Source organism: Aotus nancymaae, unplaced genomic scaffold (assembly GCF_030222135.1).
Source record: "Aotus nancymaae isolate 86718 unplaced genomic scaffold, 86718_ANA_hifiasm-v0.15.2.pri h1tg000006l, whole genome shotgun sequence".
NCBI classification, from domain to species: domain Eukaryota; kingdom Metazoa; phylum Chordata; class Mammalia; order Primates; family Aotidae; genus Aotus; species Aotus nancymaae.
The window spans coordinates 77590649-77610847 of NW_026988417.1; the positions used below are offsets into that span (position 1 = coordinate 77590649).

At 40.7% G+C, this 20199-nt stretch overlaps 1 protein-coding gene across 1 annotated transcript in view; it reads left to right on the top strand.

Annotated features, from left to right (window-relative positions):
• CDS1 (CDP-diacylglycerol synthase 1) overlaps positions 1-7897 on the top strand; it is a 70160-nt gene extending 62263 nt beyond the window's left edge. Inside the window, exons 12-13 of the mRNA XM_064368822.1 lie at positions 1805-1908; positions 5145-7897. Of these exons, the coding sequence (XP_064224892.1) occupies positions 1805-1908; positions 5145-5274 (234 nt within the window). The 3' untranslated portion in view covers positions 5275-7897. The remainder of the gene's footprint in view (positions 1-1804; positions 1909-5144) is intronic.
• The last annotated feature ends 12302 nt before the right edge of the window (positions 7898-20199 follow it).

Here is a 20199-nt window from a genome sequence, read left to right on the forward strand (position 1 = left end):
TTTAGTGTTGGATTAGACCCAGAATCTTGGTCTTTCAAGTGCTCACCCAAGAATCCAGCCATGAATCATCTGAAGTTTAATGTTTTGCCACAGTCTTACTTGAAGGGACACACAGAAGAACCTCTGGCTATGTAACTGTCCGTTCTGCTAAGTCAGGTCTCATCACACTCTTTCTGTAAAGGGCAAACAGTAAGTTTATCAGGATGCGCAGACCATAGAGTCTATCACAGCTTCCCAACCCTGAGCCCTGCTGTGGCAGTGTGAAGCAGCACCCCCACCACCATGGACAATATGTCAGTGAATGGGCATGGCTGGATTTAATGAAACTTTACTCATAAAAATAAGTCATGGCCTAGATTTGATTTGTGGAACATACTTTTCTGACCCCTGTTCCAGAGACTTAAAATTATCCCTGTGTATTAGGTTAGATCATCATAAAGTGACATGTTATCTCAGCAATTTTATCTCGGTCTCCCTCATATGGCTGAGGCACCATCCAGGGTTAGAGAGTGGCTACTGAAGGTTGGGTGGTCAGGGAAGGCCTCTCTGAGGAGGTGGCACTTAAGCAGAAATTTGAGAAAAGAAGTCTTGCAGAGAAAACTGAGAGTTCCAGAGCATACAGAGGAGTGGAGGAGCCTAGCCTGTTGGAAGGTGAGCAAGAATAGTGTGGCTGTGGTCCAGAGTAGGAGATGAGACTGCAGAGTTTGGTGGGGCCAGATCACACGCGGCCAATAGGGCAGGGAATAAACGAACTCTGCAAGCATTTGCCAGTGGGAAGCTACTATGTAAGGTGCAATGCAGTATATGCAAATATACGGGATGATGCTCACCATCTACTAGGGAAGATAATAAACGTCCCCAGAGAATTACAGCAACAGCGGTGCAGGAAGAGTATCTTGTAGAGGCTGTAACAGCAGAGTGGCCTTGCGTTAGTGTGGCTTTCTTATGCTTCGATTAGTAAGGAAGAGAAGGAAGGAAATGGGTTGGCAATAATTAACCAAAGACATTTTCAGTAATTGTTTTAAAAAGAAGAATGTTATATTTTAATAGCATTTTCTTTAATGAGCTCCAAGGTTTTTTGTTAAATGATGAGAATTTTTTGCATGTTGGAAATGAAGCAGCTATTGCTGTTGTATTTCAGACATTTTTAGGGTGCCTGAGTAAACTAGAAGAACAGTCAGTCATGTCCATTTCCTGGGCACCCAGACATGTGAATCTACCTGTACAGGATCAGTTTGCAGAGGCTTACTACCCATTCCCTTAGTGTGGCCATTTAATGGACTAATGTGTTCCAGATGAGCTAACTGTAATTTTGTTTTTTACTCTAACACTTAAAAAAAGAAGAAGAAATATTTATCATAGTAGTAAAATGTTTATTTCAGAGTAAGAACTATTAGTATAAACAAGTTAGAATCAGTTGTACATCTTTTAACAGCACTAAAATAGCTTCCTAAACAGCTTGTGGTTAAGAAAGCTATAACAAAATTAGATTAGTAATAGCTAATATAATTTTTATTTAGAAAAAGTTTCATTAATGAGAAAGGTAAGTGCTGGATTTAATGTTTAATGAATGTTTGAATGCTGTGGGTCAATTCAGAAATAATTCTAAAAGAAGGACGTATTTGGAAGATGGTGGTTTTAATCTGCCGGATGTGTTCTATTAAGTTTTTATTTAGAAAAAAATAAAATCCAATGGTAATATATTTTCCTTAGAGTGAGTCCATAACACCAAAGAGACACAGGCAGGAATTTTGTAGCAGGTGATTTTTTGAAAATTTGCTAATATATTTGTTTGTTTCTAAAGGATTTTGCAAATACCATTCCTGGACATGGTGGGATAATGGATAGATTTGATTGTCAGTATTTGATGGCAACTTTTGTACATGTGTACATCGCAAGTTTTATAAGGTACTTTTACATTTAAGACATTTTTTAGATGATTTCTTTGAGTTCTCATTTCCATCACCATTAGTTTGAGTAAGTTAACCTTTTTTCATCAATGGTAATCTACAATATGAAAGCAAATGGTGGCAACTGGAATTAGAGCCTTAAGCAGGGTGGTTAAATTGTGATTGTTTTACCTACAGTTGAACAACTTAAAAAAGCCGTAGTATCTGTCATGGTCCAGGACCAAGTTGAAGACCCAGTTAATGTGGATGGCATCGGATATGAGACTTGAGATTTAATTTCTCAGCGGTGGGCATGGCAGTGATCATGAATACTTCACGAATACTAAGAGTTAAAAAGGAAGATAACGAAATGCATCCAGTCAATCAATTATCACTTGACTGCCTGCCATGTTGTAGAATGTTCTAGGACAAAACAAACCAAATCTCTGGCTTCATATTTTCTCATTTGGAAGTTGAAGGAAGAATGAGAAAGGGACAACAAACAAATAAATATAGTTTGTTAGATGGTTGTAAGTGTCACACAGCAAAATAAAACAGGCCAGAGGGATCACGCTTGTGTGTGTAGGGGCTGGCTGGAGGGTGAATATTGCCATTTTATAAAGGGTGGTTTATTCTTGTTATTTAATCTTAATGTTTTGGATCTGCCTTGAAATACCAGTTTGGGTGTGAAGGCTAACCACATCAACCACATGTTAACTTTATTTTCTGTGGTCTCTACTGGGGGCCCAGAAGCAGAACACTTATTAATAGTGCCTGAGCCATAGAAAACATGAATTTTCTTCATAGTACTTGGAAGGAAATTCCTATTTAGAGATTCCTAAATACACATTTTAAATATGTACCACAGCAGTGTGAGAATTTTTATATTAACTCTTTTTGAGACAGCCTTGATAGGAGTTTATGAATTTCATTAATCTTTTCAAAAGTATCAACTTCTGTCTTTGTTAATTTTCTCTACTATATATTTTTAGGTAATTGATTTCTCATCTCATCTTTCATTCTTTTGTCCTTTTTAATGATCAGTTTGCTGTTCTTTTTTAGTTCTGGAGATACAACTTAGTTTATTGATTTTTAGCCTTCTTATCTAATCTGTCCATTGAAGACTATTAAATTAAATATCACTGTATTCCCTTCAAGTTGTGATATTTGTATTTTCCTAATTCAGTTACATATATTTTCTGACTTCCAGTATTACATCTTCGTTAACACATGGGTTATTTAGACGTGTATTGATTAGTTTTCAAACAAATGGATATTTTCTCACTTTTCTTCCTTAATTCCACTGTGGTCAAAAAACATACTCTATGATTTCAGTATTTTATAATTTTGAGATCTGCTTTCTGGCGCAGCATGTTATCTGTTCTGGTACATGCTCCATGTGCAAAGGTGTGTTCTGTAGTTTTTGGTTGTAGTTTTGTCTGTGTCAGTTAGGTGAGGTTTAGTTAAATCTTCTGTACTGATATTTGTTTTTGTGATTAGTCCGCTTGTCCTGTCAGTTACTAAGAGAGCTTTGTTACAGTCACTCATTGTGATTGTAAATGTATCTATTTTTACTTGTAGTTCTATCAATTTTTGCTTTATATATTTTGAGGTTGTATTAGGTGTATACAAATTTAGGATTGTCATATCTCTGTTGAATTGATCCTTTTGTCATTATATAATACCTGTCTTTACTGCTTGCCTTAAAGCCTACTTTGTTGAAAATTAGAATAGCAACATCAGTTTTCTTTTGGTCAATGTTTGTGTGGTATTTCTTTGTCTCTCCTTTTAACATTTCTTTTTCCTTATATTTAATGTGTACTTCTTTTTTTCTAGCAAGCATATAGCTGATTTTTTCCCATTTTATTTATAACACAGTTGACAATCTTTATTCTTTTAGTGGGAGTATTTAACTTATTTGTATATTATTTATTGATCTATTTGGGCATTAGTAATTAGTGGTTAAATCCTTAGACTTTGTTTTCAGAATATGGTAGCTTTTTAGGGCATTAACTCATACGCTTCCTTTTTTTAAAAAAATGCTCTTCTCTTAGTAGGAAGATGTCATGCTGAGCCATGTTGTCCACTATTTGAAAGCAGATACTTAGAAGACAGTGAGAGTGTTAGTATGCAACTAGCTGGGAGCACCTGCTGACACAATTTTGCATTTCGCTGAACTTGCTAAAGCAGCCTTCCTTTTCTCTGTGGGTCCCTACTCTGGGTTTATGCTGTGAAGTTGCTGACTCTTTTAAAGAAATGAAATAAGATGAACAGTGTCCTGACCTGAGTGTGAAAGGCATATGGCCACAGTTTTTTGGCAGATGAGTTGAGCCACATGCATGAAGAGGACCCATGGAATGACTCATCTGGGCTCTTTGCAATTTGTTAAGTCAGAGATTTTCAGAGTAAATAGTTCCTCTACTCATCCTCATTGTGGTATCACTAAGTAGCAGACATTTTTTTGTTGCTGGGATTTTTACTTCCTATAATTCTATGTGAACAGTCTTTATTGTAAGTCATACATTTATTTACCAACATAAATGTCTTTCTTAGAATTCTGTGATGTCCCTATACATTACTTGTATGTTGCTTTTTCCCATTGTATTTTAAAGCAGATGTGCTTTGATTTTGTTTTTTATATTGGAGTTTACCTAAGATTTTTTTTGAACAAAAGCCATGGCACCTACCTGTATCACTGGTAGGGGCTTCAGTGCTAGGCTCAGGACTTTTGTGTTCTGACTCTGAACATCCATAGCTCCCTGGAGATATTTTTCAACAAAGTACCTTTCATCGTCTGAAGTTTCTTTGAAGTTAAAAATTTAAGTTACGTTTTCATGCCCTCTTTTTGGTTTGTCCTATGTTGACCAGGCTCCTTTTCTTACAGAATAGTTCCTGTGTCTCATTCAATCTCAGGATTAGCGATTTATCCCCACCTTTAACTTAGGTTGCCCTTTCGAGAACTTTTGTAGAGCTTAGATCTGCACCCCTTCATTTGCCTTTGATTGCTCCTGTGTTTTGTGTTTGTGCATTCTTTCCACCTCTTTGCTGTACGCTTCTCAAAGCAGAATTGTTCTGGCTGTTTATCCCCTTGACAATAACATTGCACGTTAAGTGAGCTCTTATCAAGAACTGTTTTAATTCTGTAAAGATTGCTACTCTACACTTAAAGAAATGGTTTGTTTTAAATTGGGGGGTATATGCTTCACTTGTCTTTGTTAAAATAGCATGAACTCGTCTTCTTTGCCTTATCATCAGGGGCCCAAATCCCAGCAAAGTGCTACAGCAGTTGTTGGTGCTTCAACCAGAACATCAGTTAAATATATATAAAACCCTGAAGATTCATCTCATTGAGAAAGGAATCCTGCAACCTGCCTTGAAGGTATAACTGGATCCAGAGAGGGAAGGACTGACAAGAAGGAATTCCGCAGAAAAACACTGACAGATGTTTTGTAATTATACAGAAAAATAGTTAGAAATGCAATAGATTGAAGTTTTGGAGACATGTTTCTCTCTGAAATTACTGTGAATATTTAACAAACACTTCCTTGATCTATGTTATGAAATAAGTAGCAAATTGCCAGCAAAATATCTCGTACCTTTTCTAAAGTGTATTTTCTGATGTGAACTTCCTTCCCCTTACTTGCTAGGTTTCGTAATTTAAAAGACTGGTATTTTAAAGAGTCAAACACTATAAAATGAGTAAGTTGAGGATGTTTTAAGACTGCACCTGGCAGTGTGCCTTTTTGCACAAATATTTACTTTTGCACTTGGAGCTGCTCTTAATTTTAGCAAAATGTTTTATGTAAGGCACAATAGGAAGTCACTTCTTTCCTGCACTTCCTCTTCATGTAGTCTGGAGTACTTCCTAAAGGGCTTAGTTGGATTTAAAAAAAAAAAAAAAAGATTGTCTGCTTTTCAAAGAAGTAATCATTTGCCAGGGGAAAATATTCTGCCTTTAGGTAGTTTTCAAGTTCAGGGGAGGGAGCCTGAAATTTTTGCCATGATTGGTTTGTTGGAAAGAACGGGTATCAAACTACTTCTGATAAAATTGTTTGGAAAATCACAGCCTCGCAAAAACTTTTCAAGAGCCACAAAGAAGAATTCTGCTATGAAGAACATAGTGTACAGATCCTCCGCAGATTATCTCAACAGAGGCCAGGAGCTCAGGAGGCCGCTTAAAACAATGCCCTGTGGCCTGGGCCTTCTCTAGTCATGTGCTTCACTTTTCCTTATTTCCCTGTGAACTGGCTTCCATGGTTCTGTAGGGTAGAGAGTCGGGGTTGTGGCTGCAGCGGAAGGAGATACTCGCTCGAGTGGGAGTGACCCGCCCCCATGTCCCTGATGCCTCACTGCTGGCTTCTAGTGCAGCTTTTTGTAGACTTGCCTCGCAAGAATGAAGATCTGCCTGGAGACCCAATCCCAGTCCGGCTTTTTGGTTGTAGGCCACCTTTGTCCCATTGCTCTTTTGCATCATGTCATAAAATCTGAGGATATCAGCTGATTATTTTTTCTTCCAAGAATGAAAATCAAGCAGAATTGATTCCTACCAAGAACAAAAAGCACACAAATGCCAAACCTTTCCTTTGGTGGACTGGACACTAACCAGATGAGAGTAAATTTTTTATCGGTGAACGTGTGTAAGCTACTGCTGCTGTGTGCTCTACCAGCTATATTTATTGTATTAAACAGTCAGCACTAAACCTTCAAAAATTGCCCAATGCTCCTAGTTAAATGTTCAGAGGGGAGAAATAGATATATTTTAAATAATGTTTTGCTAATGAAAAGAGTAAATATTTTTGTTTAAATCAGCAGAAACTTTCCATTATTTTATATTTCCGTCTGACTACTATACCTAAAACAAAAGATTGCAGCTATACCTGGGTTCCACTGATGCTGTCAGCCAGCAGCCTTGTCACATGTACATGTGATTAGACATAGATTCTCTCAGTATTTATGGGCATACATTCATCATCAAGGCATGTGTTCAGCCAGTGTATTTCACACTATCCATACAAATCTAAAATTGGTATTGGAAATGTTATAGAAGGGAATGATCACTTTTAAAATTAGGCCACTTACAAGTTTAATTTTCAACATCTTGTGTTTTTATTTGTCCCATTACAGCTTCAAATATTGGTCATAAAAAATTTAGGCTATCAAAGTTTAAATAAAATGAAAATTTTGTGATAAGAACTTACATTAAAAACTTAGTAGTTTGCATGAGTAAGAACTCTTGAGATTCGCAGATCCTCCTCTCCCCCATTTTTATTTAAAATAATTGGTAAGGCATTGAGATACAGAATTATAAGAAAGCATTACTGAATATGTGTGTTATAAAATCAATATTATTAAAACCAAATATGAAGCTAGAAATATTTGGGATCACAGTAGTAGCTTTTCTCAAATGTATTTTTAGAGTTGAATGTACATTATTCTATATGTTAAAAAAAGCAAATTCTTAATTTTAACAGAGCTCTCAAGATCGACCTTTTAGGCATACTTTGATAGCATGTATATTAAAATAGAATATATTTTAGCAAAAGATTGCCATAAAACCCTGACTTGGATCATTTTGATGTTTGCACTGTGAAGATGGCTTAAATTCCAGTGTAGCCATGCAGTGGTAGAAAAATGAAAAACTGGGAATCACAGGAATGCCTAATTGGTCCAAATTTGCTATTTTTGGAGGTACTCTACTGGTACCTCCTGCTGGACTCTCTGGCCTGTGGGGTGCCCATTCTTCCTCGGTGCTTTCCCCTTGTGGTGGTGATGCACATTCACTCTCTGAGTAAAAGACCACACACCCCTCTTTTTAAAATTATAGTATCTCTTCATTTTCACTTTGGTTTGAACGAAGGTAGTGTCACCTATTCCATAAAAAAGAAAAAGCATAAACAGTGTATATTTAGGGTATAAATATATGGGTGATAGCCTATGATATGTGTCAATCAGTTCTCTGAATCTTTTACTGAAACAGATAGGAAAATAAAACTGAAATCATATTTCGACTTTGTTGTGCCATTTTCTCATTGGAGAAGAAATATTCAACCAGTGTTTACAGCATAATGACGGATATACATCAGTATTGTACCCTGTCCATCCCATCACCAGCACCTACAGTGACGTCTTCAGGGCTTGGAATAAAATAAGTTCTGGTGATTACCAAACATCTGTATTTGTTAAGAGGCAGTGTCCTCTTAATACAAAGAGTACTGAACTTTTGTGGTATCAGCACAGTTTGTAATTACACATGTATTTTTGTGAGTCTCTTGAATAATGTGTGCCCCTTCTTAGAGCTTTAAGCTCTACACAGGCCAGACGATGTCTGTTTGGGTTGGCCACTGTGTACCCACTGTCTGGCATGATGCCTGCTCTTTGTAGGCTCTCCACCTTCTGAACAAATACACAAAGCTTGGAGCTTGGTCTCAAGACCCAGCCGTACACATTCCCTCTTGCCTCTTGGACATCTCTTATCCCCTTCCCCAGAGATTTTATTTTGCAGAGTTCTAAGGTGGGCCTCATGATTCCTAGCTAATAGGGTTGTTTTAAGGATTCAGTTAAAACTCATATTGTCCAGCATTGAGTAGCTGATTAGTAATTCTTAGTTTACTTCCCTCCTTCCTATCTGCTCCTCTTCCATTGCCTGTCTGCAATGGGAAACGACAGGTTATAGGACTGAGCAGAAAAGTAACCACTGCTTTGGCCATGTCTGCTTCAGGTGGTGGGTAACGGAAGTGTTCCTTGAATGATGGACAAAGCATTGATCCACTGCAGCAAACCTGAAGTGTCTGCCTGACCCAGCACTGTGCTTTGTCGTCGCATGAAGCAAAATCTTAGAACTAGTAGTTTTCTGCCTAGCCACAGAGACAGATAGGTACAGAATTGAATGTCATATGAAGTGGATGTTGATCAAGGTGATGACAGATATATAAACCAGGTGTGTGGGAACACAGGTGACCACCATCTGACCTCCATAAGACCTGTCTTTCCTGACCATAGTCTGTAGCCAGATCTTTCTGCCCCCTTCTTGAAACTTACAAAGTTTAAAACTCAGTCGTTGAGGAGGGACTGTAAAGATTTGAGAATCTTTATATAGTAGCTGTAAATAAAAATCAGGTCTAGATAATTTAACCAAAATCAGAAGCCATTCCTACCTTAATCTCATTGTTTACCTGTACAGAAATGGAGAACCTTCTTAAATCATCAGATAAGCATCAATAATCATTTAGTAAAACTTGATGAATGGTGGAACACTTCCTGATGATGGCAGAGTGAGTTTCCAGAAGGAATGGAGAGAATCCAGTCTGGTTCTCTACTGTGTACAAAAGGAATAGACTGGTGAAGCAAGAGCCTTGTCACTCAAGAGAGTGAAAGAATTATTAAGGGAGAGTGCATCCTAAGGATCTCATTGTCACCTAGTGAAAGTAAAATGATAAAAAAAATTTTTTTTTTTTTTGAGATGGAGTCTTGCTCTGTCGCCAGTGGTGGAGTGCAATGGCGTGATCTCAGCTCATTGCAACCTCCGCATCCTGGGTTTAAGCAATTCTGCTGCCTCAGCCTCCTGAGTATCTGGTATTACAGGTGTGTGCCACCATGCCTGGCTAATTTTTGTATTTTTAGTAGAGACGGGGTTTCACCATGTTGGTCAGGCTGGTATTGAACTCCTGACCTCGTGATCTGCCTGCCTCGGCCTCCCAAAGTGCTGGGATTGTAGGTGTGAGCCACAGTGCCTGGGCCAAAGTGAGATTTCAAACTGCACTCTCAACTTGTAACATGAACAGGGTATATAGGGCTTGGGGTTTAACTCTCAGACTTTCTGCTGTGCAACCAACTTGAGTTTAATGTGTCCAGATGATTTTCTTTTTTTCTTTTGTTTTCGTTTTTTTGTTGTTGTTGTTTTCTTTTTCTTTCTTTTCTTTCTTTCTGGAGACAGGGTCTTGCTCTGTTGCCCAAGCTGGTGTGCAGTGGCATAATCATGGCTCATTGCAGCCTCAGCTTTCCAGGATCAAGTGATCCTCCCACCTTTTAGCCTCTTGAGTAGCTGAGACTACAGGCACATGCCACCATGTTTGGCTAATTTTTGTAAAATTTTTTTGCATTTTTTTTATTTTGGTAGAGATGGAGTTTCACCATATTGCCCAAGCTAGTCTCCAATTTTTGACCTCAAGTGAGCCGCCTGCCTCTGCCTCCCAAAATGCTGGGATTACAAGCATAAGCCACCACACCTGGCTCGAATGATTTTCTGTTCAAGAATTTAAGCTTCAGATGAGGCCTGGGCAAGTAAGGAGTTTGGTGAACATTCTTGAATAATCATCTATTAAATATAGTTTTCACTGGTTTTAGTAAATCTCAAAAAGTTGTGAAGAAAAGGAAACAGAGGCTTCAGCTTGTCCAGGTAAGACAGATACATTTGAATTGTCAGATAGTCTATTTGTTTTTTTTCCCCCAGCAGCTTTATTGAGATACAATTTACATAATGTAACATTGTGCCACCACCACCAAATCCAGTTTGAGAGCACTTCCATGATCTTCCGAAAAGTTTCCTCTTGCCCATTTGCAGTTAATCCCCACTCCAACCCTCAGCTTTTGGCAACCACTGATCTGCTTCCTGTCTGTGTGAGTTTGCCTTTTGTGAATATTTCACATAAATTGAATTATACAGTATGTTTTGCACATGGCATGGTTTTGCATATATTAATACTCTCCTTTTTATTAATACATTTTGCTAACTCATCAGTTGAACATTTGGGTTATTTTCAGTTTGGGGCTCTTATGAAGAATGTTACTGTGATTGTGTGTAGATATACATGTCTTTGTATGGACATTTCTTCATTTGTCTTGTGTAGATGGCTAGGGGAGGAATTGCTGGATTGTATGGTAAGTTTCTTTTAAAGAAATAGCTAGCCAGGCATGGTGGCTCACGCCTGTAATCCGAGCACTTTGGGAGGCCAAAGCAGCCAGATCACCTGAGGTCAGGAGTTCGAGATCAGCCTGGCCAACATGGCAAAACCCTGTCTCTACTAAAAATGCAAAAATTATCTGGGTGTGGTGGCACACGCCTGTAATCCCAGCTACTCAGGAGGCTGAGGCAGGAGAATTGCTGGAACCTGGGAGGCAGAAGTTGCAGTGAGCCAAGATTGCCCCATTGCCCTCCAGCCTCAGCGACAGAGCAAGTGCTGGCTAAAAAACAAAAAACAAAAACAAAAAACCACCAGTAAACTGTTTTCTAAAGTGGCTGTACAATCTTGCATTCTTGCTGTGATACACAAGGGTTGTAGTTTCTCTGCATCTTCACCCAAACCTGCCATCGTCTGTCTTTTAAATTATAGACATTCTAGCTGATGCATAGAGGTATTTGATTGTGATTTTCATTAGCATTTCTCTAATAGCTAGTGGTGGTGTGTCTTTTCATGTGCTTTATTTCCCTTCTGTGTATCTTCTTTGATAAAACCTCTATTCATATCTTTTTGCCTGTTTTTAATTAATTTGAGACTGGGTCTTGGTCTGTCATCCAAGCTGGTGTGCAGTGGCGTGGTCTGGGCTCGCTGCAACTTCTGTCTCCCAGGTTCAAGAGATCCTCTTACTTCAGCCTTCTGAGTAGCTGAGATTACAGGCACCTGCCACCATGCCAATTTTTGTATTTTTAGTAGAGATGGGGTTTTGCCATGTTGGCCAGGCTGGTCTTGAACTCCTGGGCTCAGGTGGTCTGCCTGCTTTGACCTCTCAGAGTGCTGGGATTACAGGCATGAGCCACTACATCCAGCCTCTTTTGCCCATTTTTAAATGGCATTATTTTCCTTTTTAGTGAGTTGTAAGAAATCTTTATATATTCTGGATAGAAGCACCTTATCAGATATATGATTTGATATAATATTTTCTCTCAGGCTTTGGCTTTTCTTTTTATTTTCTTAGCGGTGTCTTTTGAAGTTTAACATATTTTAATTTTGATGTTGTCCAGTTAATCAACTGTGTCTCTTTAGGCTCCTGTGTCCGGCCTCAGGGGCAGCCAGTGGTGGATGTGTTGTTGAGACCCTCTCCAGGTCTCCTCCACGTCTGTATGCAGCCTCCTCTAGGAATGCGCTTGGCCCAACCACACAATTCCCAGCTTGTGGTACCATTAGCTCTCCCTGCTTATCCTCTGAGATTGCCACCTCCACTGACTTCTCTGGGTATGGGCATTGTCCACTGTTGCAAATTAAGCGAGTCCCATTGGACCGTCAGCGTCCTCAGAGTCTGTCCTGCCCTGGCCAAAGCTCTAACCCAGCTGAGCTGGTGGGGACGTGTGTGCAGCCCTAGGAAAGGACTCCACAAACACCCACTGTGCCCCAGTTTTTCAAACATAAATGCTTTCCATAGTGTATACCTTTGTTCAATTTCTAGAGTACAGAAATATCAACTTTGTCCAGCTTTTAATAGATACTTTTTGGGGAAAGAATTTGACACCCCATACTCAGACAAAGCTGGAAGTCCCACCTTGACAATTCTACCTTATAGCAAGAAGAGAAGGAACAAATCTTAATCCAAATCCAAATGTGATGCTATCACTACTCCTGTGCTGAGGAGTAGAGACTGAGTGTATACATTAACATTAAAAAATAAAAGTGAGGCCAAAAGAACTTCGTGGAGGTTCTAAGTGAGAGCCCTCACTGAAGGAGGAGGCAGCTTGCTCCCTTGCCCCATTGAGATCTGGCTCCCAGGAAGGCAAAGGCAGGAAGAGGACTTCCTACTGATCGTGGCCCCTGTCTTTTTCACAATACGTAGCACTTGTTGGCACCCCAAAAGGGTGACTCAGTTCTAAGACACAGCTTTCAAGAATTTCAAGAGGGTACTTTTTTTTTTAATGTTAGATATACTGCTAAGAGTATATTACCACCCTACCAAGAACCTGAGTCATTCACTTAATGATGGATATCATATGTCCACTAAACATGGATATAGAACCATATTTGAATAAGACATCATTTTCATATTTGAAATAACTAAATACATCCTGTTCCCTCAAAAGAATGTGCAGATTAACTGGAGAGACGTTATAGAAGGTGCTGTGATTGTGATCACCTCAGGGAAGGCCTCTAACCTGGGCTGGAGCTAGCAGAGAGTGAGGCAAGGCAGTAGGAAACGTCCAAGTGGGATCAGAGACCCCGGTGCATTCTGAGGCTGCTAGAAGAGTCTGTCACTGTCATTCCTTTCTTACCAGATACCCTCTTGAAAGTATATTGGAAAGTGACATGCCTCCAAATCAGAGTGACTTACATTTTAATAAGCACTTGAAGGTGGGACAGAGGGAGTACAGGTTGGTCTATGCTGTTCCTTGAGAATAAAAGCTGATTGGATACATCGATGGTGTGAATGTAAAATGGTGCAGTGGCTTTGGAAAAGTCTGAAGGTGCTTGAAATGTGAAACATGAAGTTACCATATGATCTAGCAATTCCATTTCTCGGTATATACCCAAGAAAAATGTAAACATTCATCCATACAAAAACCTGTACATGAATGTTTACAGCAGCATGATTCACAATAGTAAAAGAGTGGAAACAACCCAAACACTATGTGCTGAATGGATAAATAAGATGTAGTCTATCCGTACAATGGGCTACTACTTGGAAATCAAGAGGCATGAAACATTGATACATGCTATGATATAGATGAAGTTCAAAAATGTTAAGTGAAATAAAGCATTCACAAAAGACCACATATTGCATGATTCCATTAGATGAAATGTTCATAATGGGCAAATCTATAGACAAAGTAGATTGGTGGTTGCCAGGGACTGAGGGCAGGAGGAGGAGAATAGGGAGTAACTGTGAATGGTAAGGGGTTTTCTTTTGGGTTATGAAAATATTCTGAAATTAGATTGTCACAATGATGGTGTATTAGTCTGTTTTCATGCTGCTGATAAAGCCGTACCTGAGACTGGGAAGAAAAAGAGGTTTAATTGGACTTATAGTTCCACATGGCTAGGGGAGCCTCAGAATCATGGTGAGAGGTGAAAGGCACTTCTTACATGGTGGTGGCAAGAGAAAATGAGAGAAAAGCAAAAGTGGAAACTGCTGATCGACCCATCAGATCTTGCGAGACTTATGAGAATAGCATGGGAAAGACCAGCCCCCATGATTCAATTATCTCCCCCTGCGTCCCTCCCACAACACATGAGAATTCTGGGAGATACAAATCAAGTTGAGATTTGGGTGAGGACCCACCCAAACCATACTATTCCACCCCGGCCCCTACAAATCACATGTCCTCACATTTCAAAACCAATCATGCCTTCCCAACAGTCCCCCAAAGTCTTAGCTCATTTCAGCATTAACCCAAAAGTCGACAGTCCAAAGTCTTATGTGAGACAAGGCAAATTTCTTCTGTGTATGAGCCTGTAAAATCAAAAGCAAGCTAGTTACTTCCTAGATACAATGGGGGTACAGGTATTGGGTAAACACAGCTAATCCAAATGAAAGAAATTGGCCAAAACAACGGGGTTACAGGGCCCATGTAAGTCTGAAATCTAGCAGGTCAGTCGTTTTTTTGTTTGTTTTGTTTTTAAGACAGAGTTTTGCTTTTGTTGCCCAGGCTGGAGTGCAATGGTGTGATCTTGGCTCACTGCAACCTCCACCTCCCAGGCCCAAGTGATTCTCCTGCCTCAACCTCCCAAGTAGCTGGGATTACAGGTGCCTGCCACCATGTCTGGTTAATTTTTTTTTCTTTTTTTTTGAGACATAGTCTCACTCTGTTGCCCAGGCTGTAGTGCAGTGGCACAATCTCAGCTTACTGCAACCTCTGCCTCCTGGGTTCAAATGATTCTCCTGCCTCAGCCTCCTGAGTAGTGGAATTATGCCATTATACCTGGCTAATTTTTTGTATTTTTAGTAGAGATGAGGTTTCACCATGTTGACCAGGCTTGTCTCAAACTCCTGACCTCAGGTAACCCACCTGCCTCCACCTCCCAAAGTGCTGGAATTACAGGCGTAAGCCACTGTGCCCCACAGGCAGTCAGGTTTTAAATGATCTCCAAAATCATCTCCTTTGACTCCACGTCTTACATCAAGGTCATGCTGATTCAAGAGGAGGGTTCCCATAGTCTTGGGCAGCCCCACCTTTGTGGCTTTGCAGGGTACAGCCTCCCTCCCAGTTGTTTTCATGAGCTGGTGTTGAGTGTCTGTCTCTTTTTCCAGGTGCTTGGTGCAAGCTGTTGGTGGATCTACCATTTTGGGGTCTGGAAGACTGTGGCCCTCTTCCCACAGCTCCACTAGGCAGTGCTCCAGTAGAAACGCTGTGTGGGGGCTCTGATCCCACATTTTCCTTCTGCACTGCCCTAGCAGAGGTTCTCCATGAGGGCCCCGCCTCTGCAACAAACTTTTGCCTGGTCATCCAGGTGTTTGCATAAATCTTCTGAAATCTGGACAGAGGTTCCCAAACTCAGTTCTTGACTTCTGTGCACCTGCAGGCTCAATACCACATGGAAGCTGCCAAGGCTTGGGGCTTCCACCCTCTGAAGTCACAACCTGAGCTGGACATTGACCCCTTTTAGCCACAGCTGGAGCAGCTGGGACACAGGGCTCCAAGTCCCTGGGCTGCACACAGCACAGGGACCTTGGGCCTGGCCCACGAAACCACTTTTTCCTTCTAGGCCTCCAGGCCTGTGACGGGAGGGGCTGCTGTGAAGGTCTCTGACATGCCCTGGAGACATTTTTCCCATGGTCTTGGGGATTAACATTAGGCTTCTTGATACTTATGCAAATTTCTACAGCCAGCTTGACTTTCTCCCCAGAAAGTGAGTTTTTCTTTTCTATCACATAGGCTGTAAATTTTCCAAACTTTAATGCTCTACTTCCCTTAGAAAACGGAATGCCTTTAATAGTACCCAAGTCATGACTTGAATGCTTTGTTGCTTAGAAATATCTGCCAGATACCCTAAATCATCTTTCTCAAGTTCAAAGTTCCACAAATCTCTAGGACGGGGCAGAATGCTGCCAGTCTCTTTGTTAAAACGTTTACAAAAGCCATCTTTACTCCAGTTCCCAACAAGTTCCTCATCTCTTTCTGAGACCACCTCAGCCTGGACTTTTTTGTCCATATTGCAATCAGCATTTTGGGCAAAGCCATTCAACAAGTCTCTAAACTTTCCCACATTTTCCTGTCTTCCTTTGAGCCCTCCAAACTGTTCCAACCTCTGTTTGTTACTCAGTTCCAAAGTGGCTTCCACATTTTTGGGTATCTTTTCAGCAATGCCCCCCTCTGCTGGTAACAATTTACTGTACTCATCTGTTTTCATGCTGCTGATAAAGACATACCAGAGACTGAAAAGAAAAAGAGGTTTAATTGGACTTACTGTTCCATATGGCTGGGGAGGCCTCAGAATCATGGTGGGAGATGGAAGGCACTTCTTATATGGCGGTGGCAAGAGAAAATGAGAGAGAAGCAAAAGTGAAAATCCCTGATAAACATCTCAGATCTCATGAGATGTATTCACTCATGAGAATAGCATGGGAAAGACCAGCCCCCATGAATCAATTACCACCCCCCTGGGTCCCTCCCACAACATGTGGGAATTTTGGGAGATACAATTCGAGATTTCGGTGGGAACACAGCCAAACCATATCAGGTAGCAAAACTCTGAATATACCAAAACATACTGAATTGTAGGCTTGATGATTTTTATAGTATGTTAATTGTGTATTAAAGTTGTTAAAGTATTTGATTGGAGAATCTGTAATGATGGGATATGGTGAGCAGGCAGGGGTGGGATGGGGGAGTATTCTAGGACTGGGTATGAGACTGGGAAGGGCTGCCAGCTAACCCCAAATGGGAACCTCACAATGGGTCCAGTAGCCTCTCCTGGATCCGTCTGCTAGGCAGGGTTAAGAAGTGGGGGCTGCCCTGGAATATTTCATCCTCCCCAGTTAGCCTGGACTAGGAAAAGGAGGGGAAGAGGCTTTCTTCTCTGGCATTGTTCAAAGACCCTGTGGCTTCTATCCTGGGATGGTGGGTGGGTGATTCTCATAGGCAGAGGGTGCTTTGTTCATGATGCTTTCAAGGAATGAGGAACTTTCAATGGTTAAGACCAAACCCTAGGCTGGGTGTGGTGGCACACGCCAGTAATTCCAGCACTTTGGTAGGTCAGGTGAAAGGATTGGATTGCTTAAGCCTGGAAGTTTGAGACCAGCCTCAATAGGATGATACCTCATTTCTTAAAAAAAAAAAAAAAAAAAAAAAAAAGATTATTAGCTGGGCATGGTGGCCTGAACCTGTAGTTCCAGGTATTCAGGAGGATGGCTTAAGCCTGGGCGGTCAAGGCAGTGAGCTGTGATAGCACCACTGCACTCCAGCCTGGCCTGGGTGACAGACACCCTGTCTCAAAAAATAAAAAAATAAAGAATAATGAAAACCAAACCCCAGTGAGCATTTCAAACATATGTGTTCAGGCATACAGTAGATGAAAGCTCAAACTCAACACAAGAAAGATGATGTAAGATGTTTACAAAAACAGATTTCATTACAGTTGAGGACAAGTTAAGGGGTGCCTCTAATTCCTTCATTCAACACATTTATTGAGCAGCCACTCTGTCAAGTTGAGATTTGGGTTGGAACACAGTTTTAGAACTCCATGCAGCAGTGTGTAAAACAGACAAAAGTCTCCGTGATCATGTAGCTTACACTTTGCCTAGGAGACACAAAGAAATAGTAGTGTAGCACATTGTGGAAGGTTTCAGAGAAGGGGACTATGAAGAAGTTAGAGGCAGGCAAATTGTAATTGTAAATACTGTAGGTTGGTCAAGGGAGGCTTCACTTAGATGACATTTGAGGAAAGACTTGGAGAAGGTGAGGGAGGAAGAGGAGCACACCTGGAGTGGAATCCTTGCAGGCAGAGGGCATAGCCAGGGCATGGCCCTGCGGTGGAGGAGGCCCTAGCCCAGGATGGAGCAGAGGGGGTGAGGGGTAAGAAGGTGAGGAGCCCTGCAGGGCGTGGCACGGGGTGGGTAGGATCTGCAGTTGCAGCACGTGAATGGTGACGGCTGTATTAAGCATGGACTGTGGGAGGCAAAGGCAGGTGGACAAAAATCCCAACACCCAATCCTCAAACTAAATGGGGAATGGTGTTAAGAATTCACTCACAGTGTATCACAGCAAACTGGACAGCAGTCCACATTTAAATGAGGAAGCGGAAAATCCATGGCAGGACACCTATGCAAAAGGCAGGACAAAAGTTTGCACAAGACCAAGAACGCAGTGGCGGGTCAGGGGTGGGGGCAGTGGAGTAAACAAGGGGGAATAGGAGAGAACGTCCTGAGAAGGCCTGGTATCATATAACAATCATAATTCAATAAAAGACAAAGATGATAACAATGATAGGAAAATGTGGAGCGCAGAGTGAAGAAAACATTGTGGAGGAGAGTATGACTATTACTGAATTAGAAACAGTAGGAATGGAATACACTTGCTGAAAATTTAATCACAGATACCTTCATGAAGGCAAGCCTCTCGTTTATAGGCTGGAAAGTTCTTGGCGAGGGTACTTACATCATTTTTTAAAATCATCTTCAAGGCTCAGCTAAGTATTTATTAGCACAAACACAGATTGCTACCTTAGAAGGAAAAAGAAATCTACATTTGCAGATTTGAACTTGAACCACAGCATGCTTGATAACATTGCTTTAGGAGAACTTTGTTTCTTTTTTCCTCTTGGCAGATTCAACCAGCAGCAGACTCAAAAGGATCCTCAAGTTTAACCAAAGACTGCTAACTTGACCTTTGCTCCATGGTGAATTTCTTGAGAATCAGTTTGCAAAGGAGTGGCTTCCTTTTATGAAGGGAAATCACATTTTTAAGATACAGCTTTTTTTTGAAGTTTATAGTAGAACCTGAGGGCAAGATCCTAAACAGGTTGTTTTTCTTTCACTCTGTCCTCTGCACTGGAATGCAGCTTGCAACACTTCTTTGCCTTTGAAGCAGGAAGCATGATAGCTGAAGGCCAAGGTTGAAGTTCTGATGCTTTATCTTCTTGATAAAGAAGGGCATAATTAGGCACAGATAATATTGAAGTAACATCCTAAACACACTTGCATGGTAGTCACCTAAAAGAAAATTGGGAACTACTAATTGGGAGCTCTTTGTAAAGAGCCTTGGCCTGGGTGTCAGAGGCTTAGGAGCGGAGCTGGGAATTCTACTTAGCAAGCAGCCTGGCTTTGGGAACACTAACACCTGTAGGAACCTCTTCCCTCTTGTGTTAAATGAGGGTTTGAACTTGATGACTTTGAAGAGCCCTTCCCAGTCTACCATTCTGCCTCCTGTGTATCGGACTGAAGGTGAACTCCCTGCCATTGGCGTGCATTTGGCATTCAGAAGGTGTTTCCGTACATCATCCCTTTTATGTTCATATTTCCAAGTTAACACAAGAATGTACTGACAACACATTTGTCAGGCACTACCCTTCCTATATTACCACATCTAATCCTTATAGCAATTCTCTGGGGGTAGGTATCTTAAAACAATTTTTTCATATAAGGAAACTCAGACCTACAGTGGTTAAGTCACTCACCCAAGATCACACAGGAAGTGGTAAATGGGAGCTTAGCCCCCAGACTGACTCTCCTGGTAATTTATTATGCTAGTTAGAACTGTATGTAATATTAAAAGATTAGTATTAGCAGTTTCTTTTACATCAACATTTTAGAGTCTTGAATAGAATAATATGATTTTAAAAGTCCTTATTTGAACCCCCAACATGCATTTGAGGTGTAGAGGTGGTATCCTGGTAGCTGCGTGTAGCTGCCAAAACTCACTTCAATGTGATAGGGCCTGGTCTTGCTCTCAACAGGTTTCAATGGGAGCCCAGTGGAAAGCACTGGGTTAGTGATTAGGAATATCATGACTGAATGAGATTGCATGCATGCTACTTTACAATTCAGGTAGCATCATCTCATGTCTTCTTCTTGGACCAGTGGATCTCAAGGGGTTTCCAGGCCCCCAGGAGCCCTGAGACCCTTTCAGAAGGTCTGCAAGGTTTTCATAGTACTATTAAAACATTATTTACCCTTTTCGCTGCATTGATATTTATACTGAGAAAAGAGTGGTGGGTAGAACTGCTGGAACTTTAATACGTTGGCACCAAACTACAAGTAGTAGTGATCATCTTCTTCATCACTAAACACTCACAGTAAAAACATGAGTCCTTCTTTGACTTGAGGATGACCTTGGAGAAGCAATAACAATGATTAAATAAAAATTATCAAATCTTGGCCCTTGAGTGACACAAAATGAGCAGTACCCATAAAGCACCTGCATACTGAAGTACACAACATGTATCTCAAAGAG